Raw genomic sequence first — 11,571 nt, 5'->3', positions numbered from 1 at the left:
CAAACTGAATCTGAATCGGCTCCGTTTCGAGTTCGTGGGCAAAACCTTCGGATTTGACCCAAGTCAAATAAAAATATATAAAATATATTAAGAATCCTCTTAATGGGTTTGCCAGAATAGTATGAGCCAGTGTAAAGACATGCCCGAGTTCTCCATGCTAGTCATATACATGTTTTTTATATTATTTCGGTTGGGTCAAAAAAAATCTTTCAACCTGATCTAATCCGGACAATGTAACCCATAATTTCAACAATATACTTTTAAATAAGTTCAAAAATCCCCCAACCTCACCAATACCGACCATTAAACCCATAATTTCAACTATATACTTTTCAAATAACTTCAAACAAACTTTTGTAATGTTAATATTTTATTTTAAAATATCTTTTATTTTTTAAAATAAAAACTTCAAAAACTTCAAAAATATCTTTAATTTTTTTAAAACGTTCAAAAATACTCTTATTGTTAATATCACGTTTTAAAAATACTTATAAATTTTTAAAAAATAATATTAAAAAGGTTGGAGATAATATATGACATTGTAGAGAGACAGTTTTCATCCATATATTAACAACAAGATTTTTTTTAAACTTTTACTATAAAGATAAAAAGGGTGTTAATGATATTTTTAAAATTTCAGGAGTATTTTATAAACATAATTCTAAAGATAACAAAGATTAATATAATTTTCACCGACAAAAATATGATATAATATTCTGCCAACATAATTTATAAAATAAAAATTTAATATTACAGCTTAGTCTTCCTCACAAAAATAGTTTCAACAACATTAGATGTTGTAATATATAAGTAATAATATTTTGTAAGAAGCCTCGATTATAACACCCATAATCGTCACTACAAGCATGTCTTTAATAACATATACGAAGAGTTTAATAAAAGTCTCTCAACGAAGCCATGGATTTGCACGTTCAATTTTAAAACAAGAAATAAAAATAACAACATTGTCAAACAAAACATTAACATAAATCCCAGTACGAAAATGGAAAACCTATACTACCAACGAACATTCCAGCATGGTCATTCCATCTTAGCTTAGCTTCCATGGTCATTCTAACATCACCGTCGTTCGTGCAGGGGTACTTTACATTTGAAGAAATACTCGGTAAGTAATTCTACTGTTGGGGTCAGATAATGGAAACATACAAATACATGATAGGACCTATCATTTAAAACAACATAGCATGGCCTTGAGCTCTTTCCAGTCCGACCAGGGTTGGATGTGTGGTACTTCCCTACACATGACCCACATATGCGCACATGAATCCACTAGGAAGACTCGTATATGTAACAAGGGGCATATGATTAGAAATTGTATCTAAGAACCTAATTGACCTAGTATCGTGATATCTAAACCTAGAAACGTGTACAGTTTACAATTTAACACAATTTATAGCTTTATAGCTTCTATTATGCACGTTTGAGAAATCTGATAGTTTGAACATGTTTTGAGTTTTTCAGTATGCCTAGGTTGATTTTATTCCCTGTATTGAGCATATTGGGCAATCTTATTTAGAATGTGTACAAACTAATTTGATGATAAATGATTCACAGTATTCTTGAATCTATAAGAAATCCAAGAGAGCGAGACCCAAAAACTAAGAGCTTCATTCTCGAGTTTGGAGGCTTGTCAAGGCTCATTTCTTGCTCCAAATTACTACCCTCACTTCTTTATTTATATAAGAAGCTTACACCGATCTTGAATCATCCAGAACAATCTTGATTTTTAAATTTAAGTTTCAAGAATTTTCACTGAAAAAATTTATCTGTTTAGAAGGTTGTCGACTCCAAGCTGTTCGATGTGAAGTCCTCCGAGTCATCTAGATCATGACAAGATATGGGGTAGATCCAATGTTGAATTTTGAGATTTGGAAGATTTCGTGCACGTGACCTTGACTATTACAAATTTGCGAGATTTTTTTGTAATTTTCTCCTTAAAATTGAAAAAAAATGCATTTTCACCATTTAGGCTTACTATTTCCTTTCCAAAAGCTTTGGGTCCTTCGGAAACCTTGTTAGGGTATTGAGAATCTCTTCCGGGCTTAGGGTCTTACTGACTTGAATTAAGTTTTTGATTCCTAAGTGTATAAATTGACCCAAGATGTGGATATGGACCCTTGGCATGTTTTAATGACCTAAATTAGTTGAATTAACTTTCGTTGAGAATGTTAAGAGATATTAAGATAAACAACTTTGATGTATGAGATTTAGGTTCAATTACGTGACAAATATAGCATGATTTGTGAACCTTTGAGTATGACTAGGGCATGTATGCTTGTAATGATCTGTTGTGCTAGCATGATTGATTTTATTCATATGTTTGAGCATGACTACTAGTGTACGAGATTAGTATCATGTATGACAATATGAGATAGAATTAGGCTATAGGATACATACATGCTAGACTTAAGTAGTACAAAGTAGATTTGTGTAAACTGTTAGAAGGCCCTAACAGACCAAGTTAAGTGCTACGCAGCTTAAGAACACCTTAGATTATTCTATACTTAGATTATTACCGTGATTAGAGCCAAATACAGTCCCTTATTCTTGTTGGTGTCATATAGGAACTATTAGGGATAGTTGGCTTATCTTAGTAGTGAACCTACCTCAGTTAGGAGTCTACTTATGCACCAAGAGGTTAACCTAAATTGGTCCCGATAGGGTAGAGCCTTAAGACCAGAACAGGGTGAACTTAGAACATGATGAAATTAAAACACGTTGAGGTATGAGTGTGCTATTATCACATGTGGAAATGAACTAAGCCCTTTCAATAGGGCTCTTGCTCCATAAACCAACCTACAAGATGAAGTACTACATACATACTTAGTAGATTATAGGCATGAGGGTTGCTCCCTCTAGAACTTGGCATTGATATTATAGACCGACTTAAGGTTCGCCACAGAGCCCTTTGCAGAACTCAAGATACATGAGAACCATAGAATAGACATGGAGAAAGGTCCAGATAGTTCCCTAGAATTTGTATTGAGTCCCAAGAAGTAGATACACCGAAGGTAGATTAAGGCCTCGATCGATCGATCTAACTACGAGCAAATATATATATGATGTCAGTTTAAGGTGAACCAATCATTACCCACTAAGCCTCTAGACTTAGAATTAAACTCTAACAACCTAGAACATTAAATGGTGATATAGTTTAAGAATAATATAGGTATATATTTACATTTCAAAGTGAATCAGTACATAAAAAACTATACTTTTTCAGGCATTCAAACTGGTAAACCAAATCTTCTGTCTCCTATTGGTCTATTTGGGCTGCACATCTTCTTCTTTCGTTTTCTATGCGATCTTTTGCCATAATTCCTCCTCAGCTGTCTTGTCCAAACTAGATCTCATTACTACACTTTGGCTGACACAAGAGAATTTCTTGTCGTTATGCTAATCATATAACTCTTTAAGACAGAGCATGGCAAGGCAACTGATTCTTAATGGGACTATTTAAGAAACATTTTTAATTCTTGTTTTAGAACTAATTAGCAAAGCAACTGAGAACCATACCAAACAGAGATCACAAAATCAGAGGGTAAATGAAGTAAGATTAGTCAAAACAACAAAGATTTAGGACAAAATAACTCACATTGAACCACAAACCTTCCTCCAACTTCTTCTAACATACACAACTACTACATAACTAAAGTTATTTTGTTGAACATGTCCCACTACAGCAGCAACTACAAATATTACAGATGCTATTATGAGTACTTCTCTTCTATTCTCAATTCTCATGGTGAGGAGGATGAAACAGGCTCCGTACCTGAAAAGTGCGACGCAGAGTCTTCTTTCGAGATTGCATCGTACTTCACGGGTGTCATTGGTCTCATACTATCCCTTCTTCCATCTTTATTCATTGATCTAGATCCATTCTGATTCAGTGATAACCGTCTGCTGCTAGGTGTTCCGTTCGCAGCTCCATTTGCACGAGGCCCTGCTGCCTTCTTTGTTCCAACGGGTCGAACAGGGCTAGGCCTTGGATTGGTGATGGTCTCTTGGTCTGTGCTTTGTTGTTCGTGGAATTTTTTCTGGTCCTGCAAAGTCCACCGTAAGAGGCTATTAAGGGAAAAGAAGAGGTAGCTTAAGATTTCCCATACCCATTGCTATCCAAATTCCAACGTGCTCGTGTTAGGTTGGTGCAACGTCAAACCAATAAGTTTATAAATATCAAGAGGATTGAAATAATTTACCCTTGATCGTCGTTTTTCTTCCTCCCTTTCATGCCTGAGCATGGTATATTCGTCTAGCATAGCGAGGAGAGGAACACCGTCGTAAATAAACGATATGCCACGATCTTCCTCCCAAGCCCGAGTTTTGGCAATCAAAGTGTCAACAAGAGCTACATAACCAAGCCATCAAGAAGAGGCAAGCATTAGTATCCAGGGAATCGTAAGGAGAATAGTGAAAGTCTTCATACGTATTTACAACAAACCTGGAATTTTGTTGACCAGAATTCTAGCTTTCTCTGCTCGCTTGAGATTCAGATGAGCCCCTCTGCTAGCATTATACCTGTTATCATCCTGCAAAGTGATGCCAATGGTGTAACAAAACACAAAGCTCAGACAACTATCCAGTATTTTTGAAAAATTAAAAGTAGCATACACACTCTCAGACTTCGGGAGTGGCATTCAAAATTTCAACTGTGAAACAGACATGATGCATGAGTGGCCAATCCTTGAACTTTTATCGACCATCATAAGAAGTAAATTTGTAATTAAAAGTTTTCCAGTCAAATTATTTTCGTAACAGTCCACCACTAGAAGATATTGTCTTTTTTGAGCTTTCCCTTGAGGGCTTCCCCTCAAGATTTTTAAAATGCATCTACTAGGGAGAGGTTTCCACACTCTTATAAAGAATGTTTCGTTCCCCTCTCCAACCAATATAGGATCTTACAATCCACCCTCCTTTGGGGCCCAGCGTGCTCGCTGACACTTGTTCCCCCCTCCAACCGATGTGGGATCTCACAATCCACCCCCCCTTCGGGATCCAGCATTCTTGCTGGCACTCGTTCCTCTCTCAAATTGACGTGGGATCTCCCAGTTTTGGAATCCATGTCCACATTTTAGATCGGTAAATATACCAAGTAACTGCAGCCATGCAGAAACGAATCTTCCATGGCTGCTTTCAACATCCTGTTAGGCATTGAAATCTAGAACAAGTGTCGGATACTATGGGTTCTAAGTACAATAAAAAATAAATATATCAAGCATCCAGCATGTTCAGTAAATAAAGAAAAGGGTTTAGAGTTTATGACAGTCCAGGGAATTACAAAATGGCAATTCTACAGAAAACTATGAACCTGCAACAAGTGCAAGAATTTCCTGAAGAGTTTATGTAACAGGCCAAGGCCAAGCCACCGCTAGCAAATATTGTTTTCTTTGAGCTTTCCCTTTTGGGCTTCTCCTCAAGGTTTTTAAAATGCATCTGCCCTCAAAGGTTTTAAAACGCATCTGCTAGGGAGAGGTTTCTACACCCTTATAAAAATGTTTCATTCTCCTCCCCAGCCTACGTGGGATCTCACAATTTATATGGGCAAATCAACATAATTAAAAATTTTACATTGGGTTAGCTAATTTTTAATATGATAACAGGAAAGGACAAGTACCCGATTGTAGTCTTCTAGCCAGCTCTCTTCTTCACATGCTAGCATCCATTTTTCAACCTTGTCCAATATTTCTTTCCTGCTGAGAACTTCTTCTTTCGCCTTTGCTATTTGATCGTCCATGTCATCCAGTAATTGAGCAGGCTCGACGTTACCAGAATCAATCAGTGCCATAATTTTGTCTCGGGCTGCATCTGGGTCTACTTCTATGTGAGCATGAGAAAATATCTCTTCAAGTTCAGACTGCTTCTTGAATGCAATTTCCTTCATCTTACTAGCCTTGAGCTGATCAAGCCTCTCAACCTCCACCTCAGCCTTAGAACAAATAGTAGACAAATAGAGTCAACAGCCACACCTATTAAATTACAGCAAGATATCTACAGAAGACTCAAATACCTGCTCAATCAAATCGAGAGCAAGCGCCCCTGGGACAGTCACTTCATCTACTGATGCTGATATGTTACACGTAACATGGTCAAACAAACTTCTTTCCTCCGAGGGGGTGTCCATTAAATTCCAAAGATCAATCAGCTGAGTTGCCAATTCTTGAAGCTGTACATGACACAATACAAAATAATACAAAGTTAAAAATCTCCACACAAAACTAAACGGAAAAATACATAGTACTCCACCCTTGACTATATCACATCTCATAATCTAGAGGTCGAAATAGTGCAAGCTCTAATACGCATGAGAATGTACAAATTAAAGATTATCTTTATCCCAACAACTGATACATACAAGTGCCATTGAAATATCGTAGAGTAGCCCATGCATCGTTTAAACTCTAAAAAAGTTCATTTACTAGATATAATACCATAAAAAAGTTCATTTAAATATCATTTTAAATGATAAAACATGATCGATACTAACATATATGCTTCACGTCCATATAAATGCATGTTTTCATACTTTGCAGCAGGGAATGAAAGCAAATGTAATTTTGAAATTCTCTTCTTAGAGTGCGTTTGGATTAACTTCTTAAGTGATTTTGAAGGGTCTAGAGTGTTTATTAAAAAAATCTTTGGTAACAAATAGAAATCACTTTTGAAATCATTTTTTGAAGAATCATTTTAAAGTTGATTTTCCAAAGCCTGCTTATAAAGTGGTTGATCGTAAATCACTTTAGGATCACCTTATAGTAATATAGTGTTTGTAGAATCACTAAAGATGTAGGTCAACAAATAAAATTTTGATTAAAAAAGCACACAAATATTTTAATTTAAACCATTTGAATGAATAGTGTTTTAAGAAAATAAATATACATTTTGAAGAAGTGTTTAAACTAGAAAGTACCCCAAACTCACCATTATAGTAATAAGTCCAGAATATTAAATTTACCTTATGTAGCCTCTGCTTTTTATCTTCTTTCAGAGCTAAGACCATCTTTGCCAGCTTGGATAAAGTGTCATTGCTAATGCTTTTAGATTGCACACCAGTTGCGTCATTTAAGCTTGGGTGAACCTCAGTTACAGTAGCAAAGAAATCGATTCCAAGGACGGCACAGAGATCATGCACGGTGCTCACGAATTCAAGAACTTTGTGCAATCTATCACTCTGTTCATGTTTGAATAAATGATCAAAGATTAGCTTGATGAAAGACAAAAAATAAATAGGCTGCTCCCCTGTCTAGAGCCTCACCTTTTCTTTCTGCAGTTCCTGGAGTTGGCATTGGTATTCGTCGAGCTTTTCTACCGAAAGATGAGATTCATCTACCACTGGATTCTCACTAAGGTTTAAACTCCCAGAAATCTCCCCACATATCTTCTGAATCTCTGATTGAACATCAAAAAATTCCTTAACCCTCTGTTCTTTCTGTTTCCAGAGCTGTTCGAGAGCCGGTGCTATGGCTGCAAGCTGTTCTTTGATTGTTCCAGAAGCCTTCTCAGGCTGTAATTAAAAGAGAGAATAGAACTTGATTGAATCACAAGATAAACGCATCAGCATTTTCAGATATAAACAGCCACATAGCATTTACTCACAAATTCAGAAAAACTTTTTTCACCAAGAGCAGATAGAAGACTGGAAAGCTCAAGCTTTGCGTCTGATAAAGACTGCAGAAGCTTTGCCCTGGACTTATCAGCTTGCTCAACTTTCCTTTTGTAGACATCCAAACATTCCTGATCTATCTGAAGCAGCATTTTATCTCGTTCCTTATCACTTTCACCAACTTCATCCCAAATTTCCTAAGATAATCTTTGGTGAGTCCAATAGAAAAATTTTAGACGCAAAAGACAAATCAAAAGACCAACAGAGTGATTTATTTACTTGCAGTTTCTGCAATAGGGTACCGCATGTGGTTTCTCCTTGAAGAGGATTTTGTATATCTGCCACCGCCATTCACGAATCTGTTAAATTCACACCTTTTTCTGCAACATTCAAACTCTGCAAGTTAGGCTCTGTATATGAAACCATGCAATGCACCAAAACAATTTCTTAACAAATGTATGTCTGTGCATGTCGTGTGTATATGTGTATTCATAAACTCAACCTACATTTCATCACACTGATCAGTTAAGAAAGTAGTTCATTGCATTTAAACGCACTTAAATCGACCAAATAAACCCTCCTAACGCACAAGACAACTCAAAAATAATCCACAAGAAAGTTTTTAAGATCAAGACTGAACTCACTCCCCCAATCAACAAAAAAAGCACAAATCTCTCATTTCTCATATTCACACAAAAAACAGAATCACAACCAAGTTTAAACCCTACGTTTCATAAAACCAAGAGCAACAGACTTCGTAGTATCACAGTCCACAAAATAAAAGAGCAGCAGAGAAAAATGGCTACTAGAATCCTCCTCGAAGCTGTTATTCGTGGTACTACAGTTTCAGATCTGCGATTAGCACGAGCAACATAATACACCAAAGATTTTTTATAAAAAAAACTTCTCAAGAGAGATAGAAACCACAAAAACCTCCTCATTACCAAAATCAAGAACAAGAAACACAGAACGAGAAGCAAGCGATCCTAAACCCTAAATTTCAGAGAATTAAGAATCCAGAACACACGGATCTCCTCCATTTCCAGATTCGGCCAGTCACATTCCAGGAAACAGAACAACACATTGAAAAACGAAAGAAAAGGAAAAGAAAGAGCGGCGCACCACTTGCATTAACAGCAAAAGAAAGCAAGAAAGAGAGAAAGAAACAAAAAAAAAAAAAAAAAAAAAAAAAAANTAAAAAAAAAAAAAAAAAAAAAAAAAAAAAAAAAAAAAAAAAAAAAAAAAAAATACAGGATACCAGATCTTGGAAGAAGCAAGAATGTATTCAGATCTAGAAGAAAATGGAGGTTGTAATGTTAGCGTTGGTGCGTGTGGGTGTGAGTGATGATGAAGATCAAGGCTGCTGTGTAAGTAAGTAAGAGAGTAGAGAGAGAGAGTGTAAGAGACAACAAACCAGAACATGTAACAGATTAGAGGAGAAAATGACGGATGGGAAGGAGGGTTGGTGATGGGACCCTTAAATACTAACAACAATATCCAATAATTAACAATCTCTGGAATTCCTCTTATTTACCAAAATGACACTCTCACTCTCACTCGCTCAGCTACCACTCCCCCATCTTTTCAATAATGCCTTCAATCTTTATTTTCTTTTTTTTTTTCTTTTTTTTCTTTTTTTTAAACCTAAAATAAAATATATTTTAAATTTATTCTAATAGATTTCTACTGTCAATTTAGAAGTAAATTACAAAAATGGAATGTAAATTATAATCATAATTAAATAAAGTGATTTAAACTTAAAATTTAAAACAAAAAAAAAAGAGTTTTACTGTTAAGCTAATTTACTTTTTTTTTTAACATGGACAAAAGAAACATACTTTTGACCTTTTTTTTTTTAACCAATATTTCAAAAGCGATGGTAAATAAATTTGATTTTAACAATCAATAAACTGGCGCCAAAAATTCATTATCAATTGACTTTTAGTTAACCAATTACAGTTTTTTTTTAATATTTTTTTTAAAACTAAATTAATAATAATAATAATAAATAAAAAAACCCTAATTCAAACCTATCACTAAAATTTTAAAAGTTTAATATAATAATATTTTATTTAAAAATATATTTTTTTTTATCATCAATATATGGACCAACGCCGTTTATTAATACTTCATAGATTATCTTCAAATATTTTAATGTTATAAACTTTTTTTTTTTGCTAAATTAAATGATAATTTTAAAACATTTGTTTTTTTTTTATTAAAATGGTAAATAAAAATTTACATGATAATTGGTTATTTTAAATTTAAAAGGCATACATTTCATAATTTATAATCACAATTTATTTATAAAAATTAATTTTATAGACATTTAAAATAATTTTAAAACTAAAAAAATTAAAATGTAATTTTTAGAGAAACTTAAGCCAAAATTCACCGTTATAAATAATAAGAATAAAATAATAATAATAATGTATAAAAAAAATTAGTCCATAGTTTTAATTAAATCACGCTAATTTAGTATTAATTTACCGAACCTCATTATTATTAATTTTATTAAATTAAAATTTACTAAACACTATAATATTCTACTACTTTATTAAGATAACTCTTAATTTATTTATTTAAATTTTTATTTTTAATAAAAATAAAATATTAATTCATAAAATATCTATTTATTTATTTCCAAATATTTAATGAATAAATAATAAAAAAATAATAATTATAAATAAAATAAGTATATGTATATATAATTGCAACTTAAATAAAAATGTACTTTTTAAAACCAACCATAAATTTGGGTTGGTTCGATTAAACCAACTAGTTCGTAAAAATTTTATTTATTTATTTATTTAAACTTAATTCATAACTCGGGTCAATTTTTTTATTTAATTTTTATAAAAGTAAAATTTTGAGCATTTATTAAAAAAGTATGATAAATAAATAAATAAATATATATATATATATATAGGAAAATAGAATTGAAAAGGAAATTAAATAGTTTGAAAGGAAGAGGGCAAAGAAGAATGAGTATTTATGTTAGTAGTGGGTCCATTTATATGACCCATTATTACGACCAATTTTGGGACATTTTTCTCCCTCTCCTCGTGGGATCCAACCTAAGAATTTTTGTTTTATTCTTTTAAATACAAATTTTTCTCGAGATTAATTGGAGGATTTGAACATCATACTTTTTAGTTGAAACTCGAGATTACGTATCTAACCCACTTATAGTAAATCTAAGAATGAAAATAGAATTTTCAAACCATATACACATACATACATGCACGCATACATATACACATACACACGCACATATTATATATATACACGACACGACACTGAGACCATAAAAAAATATTTATATATTATAGAAAAAAAAGTTGTCAATTTTTTTTTTTTTTTTTGTCAAATTGATAGGTGGGTCCGTGTTAGGCAAACATAACATGTTTGTTTCCAATGTTTGAAAATCTACTAGGGTTAGTTAGAGAAGGGTATGAACTATTCATCTCTGTAACATAAACATTAGATCCTAGTTTAATTTTATTAAGAATTAAAATAAAATATACTAATTGAATATGAATCGTACCTTTGTAGAAATTACTGCCGGTAAATTTGTTAGATGTATTCTGACAATATGAAACTGCTTCCACGAGGTCGGGAACTTCTTCCTAGCTATTGAACTATAAGGTATGGAACTTGGTGAGTCTATTGAAAGAAAATCTTTGAACCATGGGTGAGGGAGAAGTCCGTAGAATCTTCAATTATAAAGGAGAAAGTCTAGCCTGGTTCCATTTTGACTCAACCAAAGGTCCTATTTATAGGAACTTTGGAAACCTAACATTGTTTTTAAAAATTTTCTTTCAACTAAATCGATCATTTTAGTGTTAGTATTAGCAAGGAAGAATATCATATGGATTTACAAATGATAAATTCTAATGATATAAAATTAATTAACTAAAGTTTTAAATTAATTAAATTTCTTTCATTAA

At 33.1% G+C, this 11,571-nt stretch overlaps 1 protein-coding gene across 1 annotated transcript; it reads right to left on the bottom strand.

The window, feature by feature from the left end:
- Positions 1-3,717: 3,717 nt before the first annotated feature.
- On the bottom strand, positions 3,718-9,023 carry LOC111810783 (65-kDa microtubule-associated protein 1-like). Its single transcript, XM_023697566.1, has 10 exons — positions 8,880-9,023; positions 7,901-8,001; positions 7,615-7,818; positions 7,274-7,522; positions 6,974-7,189; positions 6,029-6,184; positions 5,636-5,947; positions 4,463-4,550; positions 4,221-4,369; positions 3,718-4,064 (listed from the first exon to the last, which is right to left on the bottom strand). The coding sequence occupies exons 2-10, from the start codon at positions 7,970-7,972 to the stop codon at positions 3,762-3,764; spliced, it is 1,749 nt and encodes a 582-aa protein (XP_023553334.1). The 5' UTR covers positions 7,973-8,001; positions 8,880-9,023; the 3' UTR covers positions 3,718-3,761.
- Positions 9,024-11,571: the final 2,548 nt, after the last annotated feature.

Source organism: Cucurbita pepo, chromosome LG14 (assembly GCF_002806865.2).
Source record: "Cucurbita pepo subsp. pepo cultivar mu-cu-16 chromosome LG14, ASM280686v2, whole genome shotgun sequence".
Taxonomy (NCBI): domain Eukaryota; kingdom Viridiplantae; phylum Streptophyta; class Magnoliopsida; order Cucurbitales; family Cucurbitaceae; genus Cucurbita; species Cucurbita pepo.
This window is presented reverse-complemented; position numbering and strand designations above follow the sequence as displayed.